Raw genomic sequence first — 26,165 nt, forward strand, 5'->3', positions numbered from 1 at the left:
ACAAAATGATTATTCTCTATGCATTTAAAAATAAATCCAGAGAAAACTGTGTTTCAAACAGTTTAAAAATGTCTCTTAAAAATTAAAACCAGTTTCATTAATGCAGGGATTATTTTGAGGAATTAATTCAGAAAAAGTGTTGTATTAACAGCTGCTCTGTCCCTTCCCCTATCTGGCAGTTTGTGGCCTTATTCATACCTCTCTACAGCTGCTGTTGAAGGATTAAAATCAGCATTGTACCAATGCTTGAGTAGCTTAGAAGCCTTGGAGAGATACAATATCAAATGTACTATATTCCTATTATTCTTGCTTGTTTATAAAACAGAAGACTGCATACGTTTAAGCCATCTAAGCAATGTTTTTAATAGAGTGGGTGGTGAATGTGCTTTAATTTCACTTAGCACTGTGTGTTAATGCAGGTTGAAGTGTGGAAAGACACACGGGACAGAGCTACAGGTTTAAACAATCTTGATCAGTTTTAGTTTTCCCCTTCTTTTTCAAGCCAAAGATTGAGTCTCTCTACAGACTTGACAGAAAGGACAAAAGCTGACAAGTACCACCACTCTGCAGGAAATCTACTAGCAATTAAAGATTTGTTCCTACTTTTTCCCTTCAAAATTTGGCACAAAGTGGGCTTTAAGAACGCCAACACATTTTTCTGAGACAGAATACCCAAAAAAACCTCAAGTACACAACAGCCAAATTTCATGTCAGCGTGGAGGGGGGAATCAGCTAGAAGTATCTTTTCCCTCCCTCCCTTCCAAGACAATTAACAGAAGCCAAGACTTAGACATCGCGTATACGCTGTGATTAAAACAAGATGTTATATGCTCTTCCTTCTGGAACAGATGCATACACTAAAGCGTAATTTTTGACAGACTGTTAAGTGTACTCCTCAAGAACCAGCTTTGAAAGTATTGCTAAGAACACCCACGTTTACAAACAGCTGGTTCAGCATGCTGAGCTTTAATTACAGCAGTGGCAGCTGGTTTATCATTTTTATTGATATATCGGTCTTAAAAATGGATATAACACTCAAGCTCCAAAGATCTAAACCTATTTAAAAGTCTGAAAAGTAAACTTGCTTAAATTCTAAAAAAAACCAAAAACAAACAAAAAAACCACCCACCCCCACACCCCACCCCCCCAAAAAAAAACCCCACAACCCAAAACCGACCAACAGTACGGCTATGGTGAAGACAAACTGCCACTTAATTCCCAATCCCACCTCAGCTGATGAATTCAGATGCCTGTGATAAGCATCAGATAGAAGACAGAAAGAAGCAGGATGAGAAACTGAACAAAGTTATCTACATTATTAAAATGTCAAGATTTGTATTTACAAAAAGCATTGTAATCAATACAAGTTTAATAGTATTAACAGGCCTTAGCAAAACTGCACATCAGAAACTAAAAAAGTTTTTACATTCAGAGGAACACAACTTACCTAAGTCAAAGTCATACATGCAATAGGTCATCAAAATATCATGAAGTAAAATCAATCCTGGATTATCTTCACCTTCATAGAATTTATTTGTTCGATCTGTCCTGTTTACATCTTTTTCTGAGAAAACAGTCCAGATTTAAAAACATTTTCAAAACAAGTTCTACAAAGCCAGCATCAAATGAATTCAGAATGTTTTTAAGCTGCTGATTTTTTCCTCAAACACTGTTGCAAAGCTTTGAAGTGTTTAAGACAACTGCATAACAGAATGTCATTTCAAAATAAAGAATATTTTGAACGAAAAGAAAATCCTTCCTGCCTGGAATAAAAGGATTTGCTTATAAACAGATTTTAAAGCTTTTTGCCTTTTCTTTTGCTAATACTTTTTAATGGAAAAATTCCTGATTGTAATTCAGTGAAAATGTTCTACACTTACAGGGATTAAGGACAATTTTATGTGAGTTTGCTATGCAGTGCCATTTATGAGTACTTTTGCAATGCCACATAAGCCATAGTAGGAAAGTTACCACATGGTTGGTCAGCTCAAAGACACTGTGATAGGTCATGACATCACGTTTGTAAGTTCTGTTGAACAGCTTCCTGTAACTCAGTGAGCTGAAACTGCCCGCTTGTTTTATCAGGCGGTTTTCATGCCTCAAAAATACATGCACACAGCGTATGTTTTAATAATGTGACATTCAAGACTGATGTATTGAAATAAGCAAAATTTTGAGTGCACTTTAATAAAAGGAGTGTTTTGTAGTTTCGGATCTATTTTAGAACATAAACCTAATATTGTCATTTACATTTCAAACACTTAAAAAAGGAACAGAGCTGATTCAACAGAAAACTTTGAAGCCTTTTTGAACTCTGAATATTTTTTTTCATGTTAACACATTAGACTTTCTCAACCCTTTCAGCTTGACTGTTGAGTAACTGAATGAAATACATTTAGTCCATGTGTCAGAATAACACAAAAATTTTATCCTGCCTCCTGAAATAACTATTTAGTAATCCTAAATATTGGTGCCCAAATCTAACTGCCAAAAAGAACTGAGGACACAAAACGCTAATACGCAGAACCTGATGAATTTTTAGAAGTAGGTATAAAACCCCACAAGTCAGAATGCACATACAGAAATCCCTGTAAGAAATTTAAAAATATAAACAGACATATTTTCATTCTTATTGTATGTCATTAATGACATTTGCAGTAAAACTACATCATGAAATAACAGTAAATAAAGAGCCTTTTGTGATTAAGTAAAGGAAGATAAAAAAATCCAGCCGTTCTGTAACACTGATGTGTAAAGTTCTGAATTACTCTGGTTAAAATAAGTATATAACAAAGTTTAGACACCTCTGAAAACAGCAACGTGTTAGTTTTTATTGCCTCTTCATACAGGTTACTCAAAAGATTACATTTTTTCAACTTCATATTGTACAAGTGTGTGAACTTGTACAGTTAGGTATGTTTCTAAATCTAAATTTACCTATAAGACTCCGGTAATCTCTTAATCTTGAATTTCGTTTTTCCTGTTCCTCACTGACAGATTTCCACTGCAGTTTCATCCTGAAATATTCGTCCCTGAAGAAAGATAATTTTGAAATCAGAACATGCTCAATTATTACACTTCTTTTGTTTTTTATCTAAGCATTCATTCATTCCATTTGTTCTTCAGCATAATTAGGATAACTACACCCTGTTTATACAATATTTTTACTTTAGCGTAACAATCATTTTAAAGAAAGTCTCACACACTTCTTTGCATTCAACAAATTTTAGTAGCTGTCTTTCAAGCTTCCAAAAAAGCTTTCTACATCACTATATGCCTTAAGAAGAAAGCAGCTTTTTAATTTATTTTGTAAAATAAAAAAAAAAAAAAACCACTGTACTTACGTTTTCCTTTTTTGCAGATTTGCTCTCTCTTCTTTAGTGCTATTCCAAGGAAAATACCCCAAAAGATATTTCCATGCCTCTTTTCTTAAAGTATGGCAGAGACCCTAGGGAAAAATGGATATGAAACATTAACAAAAAGACAATTTCAACTTTGTGAGGAAACCTTCCTATAGTAATAAAACAGTTCTTAAAGTAACAACTTAAAAAGGAATTTTTATAAGTAAGCTTCTTTTTACATTGTAGCCAAATCTTATCTGCTAACTAGGTATCACATTTGGAGGAAATGGGAGGAAAAGAATATGATTAAGCAGAAAACCGCAAACGGACTGGATTCATCCTCGAAGATAAAAAAGAAACCTGACAAAAGATTTTTCTGTACTTCACTGCTGGCAATAAAAACCTTACAGGAAGAGACATTAAAAAGCAAAAAAAGTACCTTTAAAATGTATATTTTTAAACATCATGCTGCCTAACTGCCAAACTTCCGGTCTCACCACAAACTGATTTGGAGGACTAGACTTCCATTTATTTATTCTTTTTAAATGAAAATTTTAACCTTACAAGACACAGACAACATGCAGATGAATCTTCCAAGTGATCAAAAATATTAGTGTCTGCTGAAGGTCATTATTTGTCAGAAATCTTTCCAAGTAACATTCATGATTTGTAGATGACAAAAAATGACTAGCTGAATCATACCCCACTGTCATCAAGAGTTTCATTCAACTCCTGCAGTACAGTCGCGAAAATGAGCCCCTTTCGCTGTCAGGCTCCCCAGTCTGCGTCCAAGGCAGACCTCATTCCTCACTACATTTCCTCACTTACCATTAGATTAAGGTAACGAAGACAGTACAACAAACAGCATCAACCACTGCAAAAACAAGTAGCAACTGGAACTTTTCCAGTAACTGGCAAGGAGTTTAACAGAGGCATTTTAACTTTTTTCTTTGTTTTTTTCTTTAATAGGATCTGTACTTAATGTACTGCAAGTTATTGGAATCTTGAGTCAAAGAAAACCAATTAAAGGACAGTCACAGAAACTGAAGACAGCCTCAGTTTCGCTATACCCCCCTTCACAGTATATTACTTAATACGTATAGGTCTTTAAAAAACTGTAATATCAAAGTTATCATTCTCTACTTCTGCTCAAACTCCCAAGAATGCAAAACTGCATGCTTGGAAGCACGCATCAATGGGTACACAAAGAATGCATTAAGGCAGCTGGATTCCCATCAAAAAAGAAATAAAGTAACATTACGTAGAACGGATATGGGATATAACTAAAGTTTTCAAAATTTCCACCACTGAGACTGAATTCACATTCATATTGCAAAAAACCTCAGTTCAATAATAAATATCAGCAACAGTGTTTAGGACTGCTTATACAATGAGGGCCAAACCCAGGCAAAAAAAAGAAGCTTTTGCTGGAGAGGAAAAGAAAACATCCTCAAAAAGAACAGAATAAACCCAATATCTTAACACTGAAGCACCAGTTTTTTCCTGAAAGGCACTTTGATTTCTCTTTTTTATCACTTAAGCCTTTGTGTTTTCAACTCATTCACTTTAGCCAGCCACCACAAGATCTCTCTCCTTGTAGAGCACTTTGTATGGCAGCAAGACTGTCAAGGTATTTGATAGCATGAAATCATGGTTTATGACGCCTCTCCAACAATACTGACTGGCTCATGCTCAAAGTCCCACATGAAGCATTACAAGTATAATGAAAACTGCAGAACCATGGTTTGGGAAGGAAAGAAAAAGAAGCCAGAAGCCAGCCATAAGTTTTGTTGACTTCAGAAAAACAAGTTACCCCTTTGAATATTAATCGCTTTATGTAGTCGACATTTAAAATTCTTCCTTCAGAATCCATATTCTTAGCCCATTCTTCAGCCGACACAGGCTCTCTTCTAGTAACTTCAGGCTGTTTTCCTAGATCGATCTGAAACATATGCAAACATGTTACATGAATGATGTGCTTCAGTAGTTTTAAACAACTGCACAAATAGTACTAAGCTTGCCGCTTGCTTATATTCAGTGCAGCTACATTGTCATATGTGCGTACCTCAGTTAGCAATTCTACGGATCTAAGGCTGTGTCCACATTAGCAAGTAGTGCGGACCAAGGCAAGCACATCTTTAGAGCAAGACACTGTGCTGAGGAACTGGGTATGTATGTTAGTATTTCAGATTTTGGAGGAGGATACATGTGTTTTAAATCACCTTCTACCCTCACAAACACCTCTGAACTAGCTTCCCATGGACTAAAAGCCTCTAGGCAACTAGAAATGTATTAGTATGTGCAACACAGCAAACAAGGACAATAGGGAGCTTCACTTCAAAAGCACATTCCTGATACACACTAGCACATCTTAAAAGAGAACTGAAAAACTACTTGGGTTCAGAGATGTTATGCCCACGCAGACTGCACAGTATGGCTGAAAGATCCACTTAAGTACACCGCCTGTCACGGTTTGGGCTGGACTGACCACTGAAGCAAACAACAGACACTCTTCCCCACCTCTCTCTCCAAGGAGAGGAGAGAGAGAAAAGGAGACTTATGAGTTTAGAAAAAAAACTGCCTTTAAAAAAACTCAAAAAACAAGACTATATGTGCTTTCAGAACTCTTAACACACAACAAAGTTCCACAGTCTGTGGTTAGTCTCTCTCAGTTCCCAAATTGCACATTTAAGCACAGCAGAATTCAACAGACAGTAATCCCCTACTTTCAAAACATATTTTGATGATGGCAACCACCAAGTCAATTTGTGTTTCAACTCTTTAGAAGTCTAAGGCATTTGCCAGATTAAGATATATAGGTCCGTAGTATTTTAAATATGTAGCATTTGTTACGCTTTTTCTCATCGGTAAATTAACTGATTAAGTGCTGGGCAGCCAGTTCTTACAATTACATAGTTCATACACCTACTGCTAAGTTATTAAAATAATTTTGAACTCAAGAAAAAAAAAATAACATTCAAAACAGTTTAACATGCTAAAAACATGTTAGCTGCTTAAATAGTAATCACAAGCATTTAAAAATAAATCTTTTTCACCAATCTGTAAAAGACCCCAACAGGAGCCCACACAAAGTGATTCATGATTCAATTGCAAGCTCATTCTAGCTTTATTTCAATTCATACATAAATCCATACATTTATACACCCTAGACATTAATCATACAATTAAATACTTTCTTTTAATCTTCTTAGCCCTCTTAAAACAAATTGAAATGTTAAAGTGATAAGCCAAGAAAGTTGGTTATTAACCTGTATACCCCAATTTTACTTAATATAGCTCTATCTGACCACAGCGGAAACACTAAAAACAAAATGGGTCACTTTTCAGGGTACTGACACTAAGATAATATTCTCATTTCAGTAATGACAAACTTTCTTTCAAAGCAAAACTCCTATTTGTGGGCATAAAAATTACATATTCTAGAAGTAGCTGATAATGATCTTACTCTTCTGAATAAACGGTAGGGCAGCATACGCCACAATCGCCAACCATAAACAGTATAACTCACCAAGCCTCAAGTCCTACCATTCCTTTAAAGGTGTGCATAAACAGAATCAGTGCATCCATATCGATTTATACACTCACTCGTGTAATGACTTCAAATCCTGGTTCTTCCTGCTGATTTATCTTTAGCCCTGGAATAGCATCATTGAGAAAATCTGCCATTTCGGATGGTGGTCGCCTTTGAGTTGAAGGGTCACTTAAACGGAAACTGTCAAAAATATAGTTTGTGACTTTGGAAAATCTTCCCATTGTTACTGTGTATGGATCCTTCTTCAATTTCTGTGTTATAACAAGAAAAACAAGTAAAATACAAAAGGCCTCAGATTATTTGGAATTCTTGTACTCAAAGGAGGCAAAACAACACGGAGAGTATCGTAGCTGTCAACATAATTGAGGTTTCATGTATCAGTAGTTTCATACAGTACATTCAGCACTGTACATTCATATGTTATGTGATTAAAAAAAAGATATCTTAAGTATTAAGATAATACTACTGATTGATTTGAAAGACTGCATAGGAGTGTACTCAGTAAGCCTGACCTACATATAAAAGTGGATCAGATCTACTGTTTGCTTTCCAGCAATTAATGCCTCAAAAAGTCTTCCTTATGCCTAGCTTCTTTACCTTCATAGAAAAAAACACCTTGAATCATCATGTACTCTGTTAGGAATCTCACACAAAACTTGATTTGACAACTAAATCCAGAAACAAATTATTCACTCATGAAGATTTTCTTTAATTAAACAAATCAGTGGGTCAAAACTCTGGCTCATTCAAGTCAGTGGAAATTCTGCTGCTGACTTTCATGAGTCCACAAACCCCACCACATGATAAGCAGTTTTAACATTAAAAAGAGCATTTAGCTCTTTGCTGCTGTATTTCCAGCATCCCTTCAAAACTGTCAGAAAACATCAAGGAAAAGAACATTTAGTCAAGGAAAATTTATAAAATTCTGATTAATGCATTTTGATAACTCCTAAATTTTTTTCGTTCTTCCCCTCTCTAAAACTATCTGTACCCAAATGTAGAGTCACAGACAACACTAACGTGAATATGTTTGAAATACTGCCACAGGGAAGTTAAGAAATTAGAACATAGAAAGTGTTATAAGCTTCCAGAAACGTATAACCTCCTTATAAACTTATAAGTTTCTATAGTAAGCATTTGCTTTAGGATACAGTCAATGCTACTACAATGGCAATCATTCAGGGAATATTTGTGTGACAGTACAGTGGGTTTTTTTAATAAGTGTCTTCAGAATAAAAAAATTCAAAGATAATACATACTTGTAATAAGCCATATGATGGTTCATCAAAGAGATTTTCAAAAGACTGAGACAAAGACTTGTTCTGAGAATTCACAAGAAGAATCCGTTTATCCTGTGGAGATCTGAAAAAAGTTAAAAAGGGCTTCTATAAGTACCACCAGTTCTTCCTGAAAACATTTTTAGAACATCTACTGTTTTCTTAAATCACATTTCAGGTTTTGTGCACAGAAAGTATGTTTGATGCAAGATTGCTCTTAGTTCTTGGCACAAGTTCACAAGCTAACACACTACAAAAATGGGACTTTCATTTTTCACGAGATTAGTCATCATCATTAATTCTGAATTGTACTCTTTCATTCTTTGAAAAATCATGATGCTTTTGAGAAGTTATTCTAGAAGCTAACTTTTGTCACCCACATGTAAACAAAGTTTTCTTCAACTATAGTTTTATATATATGACAACAGACAAAAAAAGATGACACAGGAAAGGAAATTTTGTGAGACACGGTCAGCCTCAACACAGATACACTGAAACTCCTTTAACATAAGAGGACATGAAAAGAGCCCATGTCACCATATACAGTTAAGGATTTCTTTCTACTAATTGGTAAATCTTACATGAAGGCACCCTGTGAAACATTGCATTAAGGAATACAAACTGCTTTTCAACATATAGAAGCAGATCAACAAATTTCTAACCAACAGTATTACAACAACTACTGTCAGAATAATTCTAAAATTCATACTGATAGGAGCTTAAAAAACACCACAGCCATTGTATTGCCAAACAGAACCATCTCATCTCAGTACAGCCCTGCAAATGTGTTTCTGTGTAGAGTCCAAAAGCTAAATGAACACAAACTGATTTGGCCTAACTCACTGTATTTGTACACTCTTGTTCTTTAATATAGCATTTGCTTCTCTGACAGGCTTGCACAGGCAGATGAAAGTGATAACAACAAGGATAGAGGAACCACGCTGCTTCTAGCATTTCATTTGTTCTTTTGCACTCACCCCCCCCATCCCATCTTCTCCCATCCTCTGCCACAGACACCTCTTCAATTCATTAACCAGCTCCTGAATCACCAATTTACAGCTCAATGTGACAGAAGAGAACAGCTCGGAAGCCAGACTGACATTCCAGCTTCAGAGTTGGTGGCCAGGCAGAGGGAAGCCAAGCACTTCGCCATCTGACTCTAAATCTATCACACAGACTTACATTTATAAAATACCTCTCTACAGCTCTCGCCCAAAGTTCAAATCCACTATTTCTAGTCTTTGAAAGAAAAATTACTTTTATTTTTATGAGTACCTGCATCATCTACCAGGTTATTAAAGTTAAAGATAAGAACTTTAATAAGCCTTATCTCTCCTCCATTCCAACAGGACAGGACACTGTTAACACCGACGGATATGAAATGCAACAAGAGATCTCATTTTGAGACAGCCAGACACCACTGTCATAGTTCTGAGGCAGCAACAGTTAATGAAGTTCAACTGGCTTTGGCTAAAAAACAGAGCAGGGGCAAAGGCTGAGTCATGTATTTTGTTTTCCTTAACCAAAAGAACAAAAACTTTGTACCATATCTCCATTTTAATTAAACATTCTCTCTGGACAGGCAGTTGGGTATCAACAGCTACTTCAGTAATGTTCTCAACAAATTTGAGAGCTAGACACTTTATTAAACACTTACTCATAATACTGCAAGTTAGACAGTGTCATCCCTACCTGCAGTGTTTTCTCAATATTAGACTGGTGCCTCCAAACTAGGAAGCACACAATCTTTAAAGCAACAAACTACAAATATTTTGTTCAAATTTACTCACTTTACACACATTCATCACACACAGTGACATGACATTTTATAAGGAATGGTGTTAAGGGAAGGGCAAAAACTTTTGAGGTAATAGGAACAGAGGAAGAAAATACCCATGACAGAAAGATATTTTAGAGAAAAGCTAAACTTTCTGCCTTAACATCAATATCCCATATATTATAAACTAGAGGTTGGGATAATAAGTAATTATGCTGCCAAGTATTTGCTGATGACATCCAGAAAGCTGAGTAAACATCTTTTCCTAAAAGAGGTTGTGAGCTTAGATATATCATGTACTAAAGCATAAATAACCATCAGGAAACAACTTACGTGGCCTATTTGCTCTTTTTGCTCTCCTTAAAAAAATAATCATCTTAACTCATGACTAGACCACAGAAAAGAACTTGGTGCCAGAAGCAAAATTTAACTGGAAGAGAGGAATTTAAGTAAGAAAACCAAAACTGGAAGTTCCTGCTAGCTCAACGCTTAACTTCATTCACATTTTATTTCCATATCTGTCTTAGCTTTCTAAAAAGTTTTAAAGTTCCCAAAGTATCTGCTGTTGCATTCGTCAATGCTGAGAACTCTTCGAGGTGGCAATACTAAGCAGCTCAGCCTGTCCTGAATGCTTGAACATCACCTCAAGTTTCCCTTAGCAGGGAACTCATCTGATAAGCATTCCTGGACCTCCCAGTGCACAGCTGCTGGGTCAGACTGCACAAACCCTACGCCGCTGCCTTCTTGTAAATTCAGACACATGAGGACATGACTGCCTCTCTTCACACAGTTTCTTCCCCACCTAACAGCTACTGCTTTGCACTGTCCCAAGAAAAATGTCCATCACCTGGCAAGAGGCTACAAAGGGCAAAAACTAAGCATCCACTGGGTCAAATAAAGGAAGAATGGTAAGCACCCACTCACTCACCGCAGACTACCTGAAAGAGACAAGCGTTTGGAACAGGACCCAAAATCACTACCCATTTCATTTTCATTCAGTGACTCACCAATGAGCATTAATTTTATATAGCAGTGTGAAAGATGATTTTTACAGCACATGACTCAATAAAACTGGAAATAACACCTGTTAATAACACAAACTGCCTAACACCATGTGCAGTAAAAAACTGACAACCAAATGCTGGACAAAGCCTAGATGTTTGACTTACAGGAGCTTAGGTGTCCAACTTTATAAAATGATTTAAGATACTCTGGTATGTTAGTTTAGATTCCTGGGTGTTGGTTTTTTTCCCCCAAAGCTTTCAACCATGAAGTCAAAAGATACAAAAAACCTCCCTGAATATGAAAATACAAAACAACTTGTTACATAGCAAAGCAGTATCTTGTTGTAAATATTTTATGCCTTTGAGCAAAAAAATATTAAATATAAAATAAGCTTAGTCCTGGTGTCTCAACATTAAATACATCGAACTCCAAAATTAATGGAAGTATAACTACAGATCTGTAGTTGCAGTACTGCATTTTAATTATCAACTTTTCTGTTGCGCATTGCTTTTCATATGTGTGTATATACATAGAATCACTGAATCACAGAATCTTCATGTTTGGAAAGGACCCTTAAGATCATCAAGTCCAACCAAACAACCTACAATCGCTGCCCTTCAGAGCATGCCCTGAAGTGCCACATCTAGATGTTTCTGAAATACCTCTAGGGATGGTGACTCATCCACCTCCCTGGGCAGGCTGTTCCAGTGCCTGACCACTCTTTCAGTAAAGTAATTCTTCCTAATATCTAATCTAAACCTCCCCTGCCCCAACTTCAGACCATTTCCTCTGGTCCTGTCATTGTTCACCTGGGAGAAGAGGCCAACACCCACCTCTCACCAACCTCCTTTCCGGTAGCTGTAGAGGGCAATGAGGTCTCCCCTCAGTCTCGTCTTCTCCAAGTTAAACATGCCCAGCTCCCTCAGCCTCTCCTCATATGACCTGGTCTCCAGACCCCTCACCAGCCTGGTAGCTCTCCTCTGGACACACTCCAGCACTTCCATGTCCCTCTTGTACAGAGGGGCCCAGAACTGAACACAGCACTCGAGGTGAGGCCTCACCAGTGCCGAGTACAGAGGCACCATCGCTTCCCTGCTCCTGCTGGCCACGCTATTCCTGATACAAGCCAGAATGTTGTTGGCCTTCTTGGCCACCTGGGCACACTGCTGGCTCATGTTAAGCTGGCCGTCCACCAGCACCCCCAGGTCCTTTTCTGCTGGGCAGCTTTCCAGCCACTCTTCCCCAAGCCTGTAGCATTGCTTGGGGTTGTTGTGACCAAAATGCAGGACCCGGCACTTGGCCTTATTAAACCTCATACAGTTGGCCTTGGCCCATCGATCCAGCCTGTCCAGGTCCCTCTGTAGAGCCTTCCTACCCTCAAGCAGATCAACACTCCCACCTAGTTTGGTGTCATCTGCAAACTTACTGAGGGTGCACTCAATCCCCTCATCCACATCATTGATAAAATATTAAACAAAACTGGCCCCAAAACTGAGCCCTGAGGGACACCACTGGTGACCGGCCGCCAAGAGGATTTCACCCCATTAGTCACAGCTCTCTGGGCACGGCCATCCAGCCAGTTTTTAACCCAGCGAAGAGTACACTTGTCTATGCCATGATTCGCCAGCTTCTCCAGGAGAATGCTGTGGGGGACGGTGTCAAAGGCCTTACCAAAGTCCAGACAGACAACGTCCACAGCCTTCCCCGCATCCAAAAGGCGGGTCACATGGTCACAGAAAGAGATCAGGTTGGTTAAGCTGGACCTCCCCTTCCTAAACCCATGCTGCCTGGCCCTGATCCCTTGGCTGCCCTGCACTTGCCGTGAGAGCTCACTCAAGATGATCCTCTCCGTGATCTTTCCTGGTATTGAGGTCAGGCTGACAGGCCTGTAGTTCCCCGGATCCTCCTTCCGACCCTTCCTGTAGATGGGCGTGATATTAACCACCCACCAGTCATCTGGCACCTCCCCTGTTGACCAGGATTGTTGATAAATGTTGGAGAGAGGCTTGGTGAGCTCTCCTGCCAGCTCCCTGAGTACTCTTGGGTGAATCCCATCCGGCCCCATAGACTTATGTACGTCTAGGTGCAGAAGCAGATCATTGACTACTTCCTCCTGGATTATGGGTGGGCTGTTCTGCTCTCCATCCTTACCTTCCAGCTCAGGAGGCTGAGCACCCTGGGCATAGCTGGTCTGACTATTGAAGACGGAGGCAAAGAAGGCATTAAGTATCTCAGCCTTCTCCTTGTCCTTGGTTGCAACTTTCCCCCCCGCATCCAGTAAGGGATGGAGATTCTCCCCGGCTTTCTTTTTGTTGATGTATTTAGAAAAGCTTTTTTTGTTGTCCTTAATGTTAGTGGCCAAGCTGAGCTCCAGCTGGGCTTTTGCCTTCCTAATTTTCTCTCTGTATAACCTAATGAGATCTCTGTACTCCTCCTGAGTTGCCTGTCCCTTCTTCCAAAGGTGGTAAAGCCTCCTTTTATTCCTAAGTCCCATCAGAAGTTCCTTATTCATCCAGACTGGCCATTTTCCCCGCCCTTTAGACTTGCGACACTTGGGGAAAGCCTGCTCCTGGGCCTTTAAGATTTCATTCCTGAAGAGCGTCCAGCCTTCCTGGACCTCTTTGCCCTTCAGGACTGTCTCCCAAGGGACTCTCTCAACCAGTGTCCTGAACAAGTCAAAGTCTGCCCTCCGGAAGTCCAAGGTGGAGGTTTTGCTAACCCCTCTCCTTACATCACTACGAATTGAAAACTTGACCATTTCATGATCACTAAACCCAAGACGACCTCCGACCACCACATCTCCCACTAGTCCTTCTCTGCTTGTGAGCAATAGGTCTAGCGAGGCACCTCCCCTGGTAGGCTCACCTACCAGTTGTGTCAGGAAGTTATCTTCCAGGCACTCGAGGAACCTCCTAGCCTGCCTGCTCTCTGCTGTGTTATATTTCCAGCAGATACCCAGCAGGTTGAAGTCCCCAACCAGAACAAGGGCTGGCAATTGCAAGACTTCAGCCAGCTGCTTATAAAATACTTCATCTGTCTCCTCATCCTGGCCAGGTGGTCTGTAGCATACTCCCAGCACAACATCTCCCTTATTTGCCTTCCCCTTCAACCTTACCCATAAACACTTGACTTTATCAACACTGGAATCTAGCTCTATACAATCAAAACACTCCCTAAAGTACAGAGCCACACCCCCACCTCTCCTCCCTTGCCTATCCCTTCTGAAGAGCTTATAGCCTTTCATCGCAGCATTCCACTCGTGACAGTCATCCCACCACGTTTCCGTGATGGCAACTACATCATAGCTGTCCTGCTGCACAATGGCTTCCAGCTCATCCTGTTTGTTGCCTATGCTACGTGCATTCGTGTAGATGCACTTGGGCTGGGCTACTGATCTCACCCCCATCCTTGGCCCTTTATCCCTAGGCTCATTACTAGTGGGCCTGGTTTTATCCCCTTCTCCCTTCGATACTAATTTAAAGCCCTGTCCATGAGCCTTGCTAACTCTTGGCTTAATACCCTTTTCCCATTTTGGGATAGGGTTTTCCCATTCTTAGCAAGCAGGCCCAGTGTCCTGTAGATCAAACTATGATCACTGAACCCAAAGCCCTGCTCGTAGCACCAGTTTTGGAGCCAGGTGTTGATCCATCCAATTTTCTTGTTCACCCATTCGCCAGTCCCCAAAGCTGGAAGGGCAGAGGAGAACACAATTTGTGCTCCCGAACCCCTGACAAGCTGTCCCAAGGCCCTGAAATCTTTCTTCATTGCCCTCAGACTTTTACTCTCCAGCTCTTCACTGTCTGCCTGTAAGATCAAAAGAGGGTAATAATCTGAGGGCTGTATCAGGCCAGGAAGCTTCCTGGCTATATCCTTAACACGGGCCCCAGGGAGGCAACAGACCTCCCTATGGGAAGGGTCCAGCCTGCATATGGGACCCTCAGTTCCCCTCAGAATGGAACCCCCTATGACTATTGCCCTCCTCCTGCTCTTCACAGAAGCAGTCTTAATGCGTGGAGCTGGCTGCTTTGGCAACTCCCTGGATAGGGCTTTATCAGTATCCTTAGTTCCCTCCTCATCTACCTCCAGAGGCCCATATCTGTTCTGTATGGGCACCTGGGGGGGATGGGGGGTCTGGAGGGGGCTCTCCTGCTGCCATGAGCAGGTACCCATTTCCATTCCCCCCCATCCTCTCCTAGTTCCCCTCCTTCTGCCTGGTGACAAGAGGGCAGGGGATCCTCTCTCTCTCATGGAGCCTCCTCCTGCTGCTTTTTCCCTAAGGATGGCAGGATGTGGCTCCACCAATCAATCTCCCTTTCACGCTCCCGAATGCTCCTCAGTCTTTCCACTTCCTCCTTAAGCTCAGCCACCATGCACATATATAGTCAAATAAACTTTTTTAGTAGCAATTAAAAAACCCAGTAGCATGAACTCATTAGTTCTAAATTGCTTCTCTTAAAGCCTCAAATGGACTAACTGTAAAGAAGGCATAAGGGAGAATCTTCATGTAAAATTTTAAAGTTTCTAGTTGATAGTTAATCACATGAACAAAGTTTTGATTAAGTCAATGCAAACCAGTTTGCTACACTATCAAATGCACTCACTAGGCCTACTTAAAACTTCGTCCTGTTCACGAAATACACGTTATGGGAATCAGTTAGAAAATTTGAAATACATTGACGCAGTAGATAGGGTATAAAGCTTTCATCGACTCACTATACAACACAGCTGTTTTCCTAGTGTTTACTACATAGGTCACCTCAAAAACCTGCCCTAGCCTACCAGCAACTAGTCAGAAGATATCAACAAATAGGTAAACACGAAACAGTACGCTCAAAAAGGAAAAATTTCCCTGGGGGGAAGGGGAGGGGGGCAGGGGGATGGCAGGATGACCGTATTCCCCTGTGCCTGCAGAAGTGGTGAAATTAGGAAACGAAATGAAAAAGGAGATTTAACGAAGAACTCAAAGGAAACCTAGAGGAAAAAACTCAGGTTTTAAGATGAAGTTGTCATCCAGGGTTTCCTAATCTACAGCTGTACAGAGAATATTCTTACTTACCCCTTTATCTTGTTCCCCTATAGCCTTCTCTTTTTTTCTTCTTGAATTTTCCCCTTGAAAAGCTTGCATATAATGCTACAGCCAGTACCGTTTCACCAACTGGTCACACTGACCATGCTACTTTCTCCAAGCAGTTGAAAACTTCTGATTATCACCAGCTCCAACACCACATCTTGACACTGTCAAAGCCTTTCACAAATCAGTATTACTGAGCAACGGCCTTCCCTACTCAAAGGCAAATCTGACCTCATTGATCCTACCAACATGAGAAGAGCCCTCTATAAGGATTCCCACAGCCATTTCACTATCCACCTTCAAATCTGTCATCAGAATATTAGGTTGCAAGTGATGATCACAAAACACTTCTGAAAACAGAATACCTGTTACACTGATGTTACACATGTTACAGGTGTATCCGTTACCCTTCAATGTTTCTTCATGCTCTACCTGCTCTTATTTACCGTGTTGCCGTCTTAAATTATACTTATGCCTAAATAGGGAGAGCAGAACATCTTATTTTATTCTGCATATGCTGATCAAAAAGGCTTTTATCCAAGTGAAAAACTTGGAGGTAACACAATACAAAACAAAACCCAAGTATTTAACACCACAATAGAGTTTCACTATTTTTACATTCAGAAAGTTGATCTGAAGAGTAAAGATCAAGTGTGAAACACTCCCCACCACAAGAAACTACAGGGGAACAGAATTCTGGGGGAAAACTTTTATATAAAAGTTGATTTAGGTGCTATAAGTTCCCTACACACTGATGTCAATACTCAGATATTTCACATAAGGTAGAAGATTTTAACACAAATTTTAACACAAATTATCCCATTTAATAGAAGTGGTTCATGAAGGATTTAACTTTACACTGAGTGTTCATGAGGCACTTTTGTACCCACTAGAGGGAGCTACTGAGGTATTACAGAGCTAATAACACTTCAACAGATTCTAGATGAGCTCATAAATTGATCCAACAATTTTGAAACTTCAACCTACATTCCGAATGCGGATATAAAATTATCATTTCTGGCACCTTGAAAATTGATTCTACTAATAAAAAAAAAGGGGGAGCAATAATACATTAGGAAGCGTTAATCTGAAATTCATTACAAAATTTAAAAAGTAAACCAATAATCCATATTTAAATCAGAAATCAGAGTTGCCCGATACTTACTCATTCAGCACAACATGCTTTTCAAGGCATTTAATCAATAGTTTGCTATTTCCACGATGAAAGTGAAGAGCTGGAAGCTTCACATCGTCCTTCAGACAGAACACCAAATAAGACCATCCCAAGCCTTCTTTGTTTTGTTTGATTGACTTCAGATCTGTCAAACTGAACAGGAACGACCACTTGCTTTCACCATTTGCATGAGTTGCAGCATCTTAAAAACAAAATTACCACATGATTTTAGTTTGACTTCTAATGTTAGAAATTAAAAATGCATCATATCTGCCACTGTTCCTAAAAAACAAATCCAAACCCAAAACGCAGCATTTGTTCCAATAATAAAATGCATCCCATAACTACTTTAACTGCTATTTCTGGATTTTGCTTTGTGCCTCCTTGTTTTCTACAGACTTCTAAAATAACGAAGAAGTCCATCAGACTGCTCCCCTAAAGCTGTGCCTACAGTTTAATAAAAGTGATGCAGCAGTTAAACATACAACTGCTGTATCAAATTCCAGCAGCAAGCTGATTCCTACCAGCATCTCCACCAAGTACTACTACTTAAACTAAATGTAACATACATTACAATACTGTATGCTATGTATCACACACAGTATTAGCCATGTGTTGCAAGACTACTAACAAAGGGAGAAGGAATTGAAAGTCTTTCCACCCACCCCTCTCTCCCATACTGTGCAAGCAGGCATACACTCTGCGCAAGACTGTATACGTTTAAAGGGAAGGGATTAAATTTTACTTTACCACAGGATACAAAATTGCCAGCACGCCTGGAGGAAATCTGGCAAACCCCCTGGCCTGCCCCTATCAAGTTATAGCAACTGCAAATAAGAAACAAGTGGCAAAAACAATCTAAATCACTAGCACTCACTGACACCAACTTGGATGAAGATGTACTGACACCTAAAGAAAAAAATCGACACAAACCAGTGACATAATAGACCATCCCTATGCCTGACAGAGATGCTGGTTTTAGCTTTATATCATGCTAGTACTAAAAGCTCCTCCTCAAACACAGCATTCTAGGAGCAAGAACTGTGCTTTACCCAAATTTACCATTCATAATCTTAAATCCCAACCCTGCACTCATATATGACATAGATGACACTTGAAACTATCACAGATATGGTGAAACAAGCACAATGGTTCCCAGTTACAGGCTGAGAAATAATACATGGAAAATAGGTATTATAAAGAAAAACACTGCTGTAGAATCAAGAAAAAAAAAAAGATTACTTGAGAATCAACGTCCTTCCTTCCCTACTTTTTTTTTTTTTACAACATATCTACTGAGACACTATAACAAAATGATGTAGCTATAAAATTATTTTACTAAAGTAAAAAAGACTCTATAAAAAGACCCATGTACCACATAACTGTACATTCCATCTCCCCCTGCTGTTGCAGTGTGGAAAAGCATTTGAGTAGTAAACCACTTATTTTTTCATTTTCCTTTCTAACACAACATTTAGTTCCAATTCCATTTGTTTGAAAGAATGCAAGAGCCCAAAGCAGATAAAACTGCTACATCATATAACGATCATCACAGCAAGAAGATTTAACATTTTTTAAAATACAATTCTCTAGCAATTTAAAGAAAAAAATTAGATTGGAGGCAGACGGCAGCTATTCCATTGTGAATTTTTTTCCACACCCAGAGATTCACCTCTTACCACAAATGACTCTCAGCCTTTCAATTCCTAATATAAACCATTTTACTGTATGTAAAAGGCAATTCTTCAGTTACAAGTTATCATAAACAAAAACAAAGAACGCCACACTCATTTTTTAAGTACCTCCATTCGAATGAGGTTTCTTTTTAAAAGAGACTGTGGTGACCATGTCCCATTCTGCTTCATAACTACTTGGACGGTCTGCTCCTCGGGAACATTTTTCTTTAGGAGTGTGAGTCCACTCCACAACAGAACTGGAATCCTAAGAAGAAAAAAAGTGACTATCAAAAAACACAAGGCATGAAAGGCTCGTTTCTCAGATTCAATAAGAAGAATTAGCATCTTCATTTTCACAGGTTAAAAGAATCTGTAGTATTAAAATCCTAAGAAACATGAAACAGTTCAACCCAGGAAATTTTGACTTAAGACTAATAAAAGAGGTTTTACTTAATAAATTCAACATGATACTAAAATATTCTAGCTTTTCTTGCAGACTCTACCAACATAACAAACTATTTAAATGTAAAACTTAATTATTTTTTCTTTACTCACATCCTTTAATGCTGCTTAAATACCACATACCACTGGATCTTGGAACCTCCATAGACTTCTATTTTTATTTTGCATTAGAACAGTACCTCTTTGTTTTGAGTCTAATTATGAAGAGTGAATCACCAGACTACAACACAGTAGATGCAAGGGGACCAGTGACCATGATACAATCATTTGGTGTTTACTATTCATAGAGACAGTCCCCTTCTATTTTATATATGAACCAAGTTAAAACTAAATACAGTCACCTACACATGTATCCCAATAACCTCAACTGGGCTGCAGTTCACAAATATGATTCCTACATACAGCTATTAATACCAACAATAATCACATAACTAGATTTTGCTTCCAGTTATGAGATCACCTACACATAAGTTAACACAAAATAAAATCTCTGGAGAAACAGAATGAAGAACACTGATAACTAACAAGCATACCTTTCCAGCACAGAGGATATTAGAAGTATCCAAAGTATCATCCACTGGTTTCCAGTCTACTATTACTTCATTTTCCTACAATAAAACAATCATAAAACATTCCAGTACTACACAAAGCACGTACAAAGAACTTACACATATATAAAAAAAATGATGCAGACCATGTCAAACATTACGCGGCACTTGTTCATTTATGAAATCCTATACTTAAAAAGACATTTAAGATTTGCCAAACATGTTACGTGCTTTGTCAACAAATATATGAAGTTTCTGTAACTGTATTAGGCAAATACCTTTTCTATGACACGTAGTACTCCTGGTATTAAGCTGTCCTGGTCATCATTTTTTCCGCAGGATGAATGGATGAAAACACCTTCTTGCTCATATACAACCTATAACAAAGCAGGTAATGAAACAAAACCCAAGATTTAAAAATTGTTTCTCTCTCCTGTGGTACTCATTATCATTTTGACTCAGTTACATAAGTTGAAGTGAGCACTTCTACCTTATTAGGGGTTTTGTTACCTTTCCTTCCTCCCTACCCCCAAGATCCAAGTCTTTCACTCACTTAAATCAAGAAACAATGGAAAACAGAACTTGTTAAATTTACTCTAAGTAATACAGCAACTATTATTACTTCACTTGTAAATCACAAAAAATGCTTTCAACACCTACTATTTTTTTAAAATCAGCAGGCAGAGGGGTTCATATGGAAATACTACACATCTTTTAAAACATTAAAAAGCTTTCTTACTTAGTCTGCCTTCCCCCACTAACCATCTAAGTATGTTGAAATTATAACCTTAGTTTGAATTAAAAATGGATGAACTCTACCAAAATTGCAGACTTAGATTAAACAATGGTGCAATCCTACATTCAGGGTGAATGGCAAAGGTTCCATTTCAAAGGCAGAATATGTGACAATCCAGTAAGAGAGGCTTGTAGGAGTACACGCTGCCAACATAACTTTTGCATTTAAGCATTTACAAAACTGTTCACAGTATTCTGATCATGCTCTGAAAAAAAAAAGAAAATCTGAGAGTTCTTGTCTGTCAAAATTCATCAGGCTCTTCAAAGCTACATGCTATACATACTCTTAAAAGCTCTATAAACAATGTAAATGGGTTCCGTTTTAAACAACTCTCTAAAAGAAGACTGAAAAAGTCCCTAATATACCAAACTTAGATTTTGTGGAACTGAAATACATCAAATAGTTGTGTTTTTTTTTTTATAACCATGTTAATTTTCAAACCAAGCTGCAAATACTGCCTTAAGAAATACATATCTTTAAAGGCAAAGCCTAATAATTCTTAATTAATCAGAGACACATACTATATTTCTTTGGTAATGAAATATTAGTATAGTATCTCTTTTTCCCCAAATTATTTGTTTGTCAGATTTTTAAAATCAACACATCTGCAGTCAGGCCAGTAAACTAAAAGTTTAGGTGTGAAAGCTTAACTAGCCAGACAAGAATACAGAGCTTAAAAATAGCAATAAAATCCAGTTAACTCATCCTTTCTGTTGTAGATTTACGTCTTAAATTTCTCTTCCCTTTACACAAGCAAGAAATTTCTGAAGTGTCCTGTTTGATCACAGAAACATAATTTGGAAGAGACCTCTAGAGGTCACTTAGTATAATCTCCCTCGTGAATGATTATTAACATGAAGTTGCCTTTCAAATACTGGAAGCCTTCTTTCCTCTTCTCTATTACAGCTTTTTCTTTTTCCTATAAAAAACAAAATCCTCCATTTCTAGCAAATACCTGTTTTTAAATTCAGTGCCTGTTTAAAAAGGGTAACTTTGGAATTTATTTAGATTTTACCTTCTAGATAGTTGGACCTGACTATCACTACAACTAGTGAGAAGTATGAACAAGAGTGAACAATCACTGGGATAGCAGTTCCAGAAAAAAAGTATTTGTATCAGAATTACACTGGCAGAAGTGGATTTCTGCCAAGAATGTTATTAAGTACCACAAAATATACCATCTCAGTCTAGAAGGTATACTAATAATAATTTTTATTATTTTCCATCTATTAATCTCTCAGAAAGACAAACATTTCCTTTCACAGGAAAAGGGAATGTATTCCCAACGCCACAGTTGTCATGCAACTGAAAAATTCTCCATTGGTCTGCGTAACAGATCCAGCTCCCCGCCCCATGCTCCACCAAAACCAGCAACAAAACCAAAGAAGCGGGAACATGCGCAGAAGTTTGGAGAGCATCTGTAAAAAAAGAGGACTTCTCACAGTGCAGCTTATTTCACTTCTACTGTTCTTCAAGAGAAAAACTTCAAGTTTGAAAAGACAGAAGGCCAAGCCGCTGGGATTTATTTTTATCCAATAACAGGTGCAATCTTGTATATTTTTTTCCAACTGTTATCAAGTATTTAATAATAAAAAATTGCACTTTTTAAGCTCAGTTACAGCATTGAACAAAAAAACTTGAGTCTCCAGTCACACATAGATGGGAATCTAGAAGATGCAAAAATGTAACTAGTTTGAAGACAGACACGGCATTCATCTTACAAAAGATTATCTAGAAAGTGATTTAACAGCTTATTCTACTGCAAAACATTTTGGAAGTTACCCATCTTTGAATTATCTGAAATATTGAGCTGTTCCGTTTAGCAGCACTTTGTAAGGTAACTGAATTTGAATAAGCTGATTTTGAGAATATGATTTTACAGTGGTAGCACCTGAAGATTATTTACACTGGGTGGCTGTATTTCACACAATGTTCTTAGCATGCTGAAAATTCAAAAATGCTACTAAGTATTCCTATAGCACCTTAGAGTAAAATGCAGTTTGTGATAGACTTTTGTTTGCCGGTATTACAGCACTGGCAAGCTATTAATCAATTCAAAGAGGGAAAGTAACATTAAATTACACATACAAGTACTAAGGAAAGTATCAAGCTGAAAGACAGTATTCCAATAGTTAGATCTGAATAAAAAACATCCATCAGTAGACAACTGCTATAACACTGTGTAGCTGAACCCCACACACCATGTGGCCCACAAAGGTATTTACTCAGTGCCTCCACAGCCAGGCAAACGTCTGGTCCATCAGCACACATGGAAAATTGATATTTCAAAACCAGGCAACAGCAGTATACACTGCCACTTGCCAAACAGCAGATTACAGCAGAACACATAAGATGAGTATCTTGAAACAAGATGTGGGAGAACAGACAGCAAATGATGGAGGACAATTAGGAGCGTTACTAAAATACTAAGTACTTGTGTAAGGCATGCATGCAAAATCTATGTAGTGAAATCCTGGTACATATGGAGACTTCAGAAGGAACGAGATATGAGCAGCGCAGGATAATGAGCCCGTTGCCCCCTTATTAGCAGTTAAAGTAACTACAACCCTGCAAACCCTACCAAAACCAGCACCAGTATTACTTGTCGACACCCCCTGCATAAGAAAGTAACCCAATCTTCTTAAATCTTGGTAACTTTTTGGCTTCAGTGTCAGGTGTGTGATCTAGAAAGGCCTCATTATCCACTGTGTGGAAAGAATTCAAGAGTTTTAAGAACGCCATCCATTCAGTTAGTTGATTATGCTTCTTGCCTTACGAGACAGAAAAACAAGCTACTGGCTCACCTTGTTTTTGTACTATTCATTATTTTACATATTTCATCATGGTCTTGTTTTCAAGGGTGAGAAGTAGGTGGAGTCAAGCTCAATCTTTCATTTGCTTTTTGTATAACAGTCATCCCTCTTCCTCTAAGTCTACACAATATTAAGACGACCATCATGAAAAAAGACAAGTTCATGTTAATAAGTGTACACCACAGGTGACTAGATAAGTCGATACGTCCCTACAATTTTAACTAAAATCTGAAGGTATTCCTCACCCTAATGTTATAGCCCTTCTACTCATCCACCCACTAAGAAACCTGTGCTCTGCACAGTCAACTGACTGGTCACAGAAACAGAACCTCAGGGAAGAAAAGCAGCATACGTTGCTTAGATGCTTGAGGCCAGAAAAGCTGTCCCGCTACACAAGGCCTAACTACAGATCTAAACAACAGTAGTTTTGGTTTCTTCTATATCTATTTGCAGACACTTGTTGAACTGTCCACAGAGATGCATGTTCCTCAGGTTTAAATACATGCATAAAAGCCAGACCCTGCTAATCCCACAACACCACCACAAATAAAAAAAATAACAGAAGTGTTTGTCAAAGGCACACACCAACACAACCAAAGCAAATTAAGATGTAATGTGACAGGAGCTAAACAACATTGAAAACTACTTGATTTCAAACAAATTTTCATTCTGTCTTGTAGCCGTACATATATCAGGATTACTCAAAAGTTTTCAGACATCTTGCTAGGTTAAAGCTAGTTCTGTACAAAACAGTTTTCAGATTTATCCATCTATGGTATCCTTAAGTTTCTCGAATGCTTCAAATCATAAGCATGACTACCTAAAGAAACTTATCACTGTAAAGCACTCAGTTGGCAACTTATTTCTACCAAAAAAAAAAATATGGAGAAAGTAGCAAAAAAAAAGTTTGTATGATTTAAGTATTACTTTTTAATAATCTCAAAATTTCAAGTCTGAAATAACACGTGCCTGAGAAGCTCATGTTCATATGTATTTCCTGCTTGCCAAGCAAGTCCATGCTTGCAGTCTGCAAGAACGACTTACACATTTATTTTTTCCAGTTCTACAGAATGAAAACAAGACCCATTGCCTATTTGATTCAGAATGCTACCAAAAAGCTAAAAATTGATGCAAGAGTTTCCAAGTGACACCAAGCCACCTTGACCTGTTGTTCCCCCTCCCCATACAGAAGTCAAAGGCAAATTCACAATTCATTGTAATCAGTCACTAAAAGCACTGTGCCACACAGAGACCACAGCTATTCCATCTCATAGACTGACAGAGCATCTGTAAAAATAGGGAACCACAGCACAAAATTCAGGAAAGCTGCACAAAGGAATACCTGTCTACTCATCTACTATAAAAAGCAGAGGGAAGCTGCAGGATGTAGGCTCAGTTTACATGTCATGGCATATGCTAGTTAAGGTACTGGAAAACTGTTCAAGTATTTATACTCCCTGTCCAGCAGAAAGTAACTTTCTGAAGTCCCACTGTTGTCCCAGTAACATTTTCTGAGAAATAAATGTTATCATTCTTAATACTGTAAGGACACAGCATGGACAATTCGTGTCTTCGGCTTATTATGCTGCTTACAATGGGCAGTCATCACGCAATGTTTGTAGCTTATTATTTCCAGGGACATACAAGCACAGAAGGCTCAGCATACCACATCAACAATTACAACATATGCCAGAACACAAGCAAAGTTTTGGGATTAAATGCTTGCCATCTGATGGCAATTTACAGCCCTGTGCTACCAGCTAGCAAGAGATGACAACACTGCACCCAAAGACAATGTGGTCCAGCAACGAAAAAGGAGAGCTAGGATCTAGACCTAGCATGAAACAGGGTGGTCCTGCCCTCCTCACCCATGTTTTTCCCACCCTGCCTGTGCTGGGCACCTACATACTAGTTGATGTCATGTGCACTGATCATTCGTACCTTACACTCTTGCTCTTACCTGTCACAAACCAACAACCTGCCAAAAGCAGGACATTTGAGAGAATGGAGAAGCACTGCAACTGTCCCAGCTGGTTAACTAATCCCATCCTCCAGAAACTCCACAATCTCTCCCCATGTTCTTGTCCAACTCACTCTCCTTTTCTGCCAGAGAGTATAGCTCAGGGCCAGCATCACTCTGCCAAGATGCCATCCAGCTTCTCATGACAGATGCAGCTTGCAGCACTTATACAGTGAATCAGCCACTGCTCTGGGGTCATTAAGTAATTATGGCACTGTGCAAATCCTGATCCTAGCAACTTTTCAATAGCAGGGTTTTTTGCCTCGTATTAGAGAATCAGGTAAAGGACCTCACTGTGGATTGAACAGTTGAAGCAGCAAGCAGGTGTGCTCATAAGAAAAGTGACTGAATAAGAAAGTCTGAATGCTCAACAGACTACAAATTAAGGAAAAAATGGGTCTGGTCTGCAAATGTTAACAACAGATAGAGCAGCTGTGCAGCATCTTATTTTCAGATTCTGACTGAAGGTAAACAGAACAAAAGATGCAACACAGTAAGGAAACAACTACAGGCCAATAAAATAAATTCAATTTAGGCAATCGTTGCCCTGAGAGACCTTACATCCCCAAAAGAAAGCATATTAGTTCAGAGCTATGCTTTAAGTTAGAAGAAACATAACTCAATTTAAAAGTCTGTATTATGCTGCTTTAAT

General features: G+C 38.7%; 1 protein-coding gene across 1 annotated transcript in view; it reads right to left on the reverse strand.

The window, feature by feature from the left end:
* The window catches only part of TBC1D15 (TBC1 domain family member 15), a 40,538-nt gene that overhangs the window by 10,225 nt on the left and 4,148 nt on the right, over nt 1-26,165 (reverse strand). The window contains exons 2-11 of the mRNA XM_063322933.1: nt 20,163-20,261; nt 19,870-19,944; nt 19,001-19,139; nt 17,190-17,400; nt 8,154-8,256; nt 6,948-7,145; nt 5,155-5,283; nt 3,345-3,448; nt 2,938-3,032; nt 1,448-1,564 (exon numbers count right to left, since the gene is read on the reverse strand). Coding sequence (XP_063179003.1) covers nt 1,448-1,564; nt 2,938-3,032; nt 3,345-3,448; nt 5,155-5,283; nt 6,948-7,145; nt 8,154-8,256; nt 17,190-17,400; nt 19,001-19,139; nt 19,870-19,944; nt 20,163-20,261 — 1,270 coding nt within the window. The remainder of the gene's footprint in view (nt 1-1,447; nt 1,565-2,937; nt 3,033-3,344; nt 3,449-5,154; nt 5,284-6,947; nt 7,146-8,153; nt 8,257-17,189; nt 17,401-19,000; nt 19,140-19,869; nt 19,945-20,162; nt 20,262-26,165) is intronic.

The sequence above is a fragment of the Chroicocephalus ridibundus genome, chromosome 1 (genome assembly GCF_963924245.1).
Source record: "Chroicocephalus ridibundus chromosome 1, bChrRid1.1, whole genome shotgun sequence".
Taxonomy (NCBI): Eukaryota; Metazoa; Chordata; class Aves; order Charadriiformes; family Laridae; genus Chroicocephalus; species Chroicocephalus ridibundus.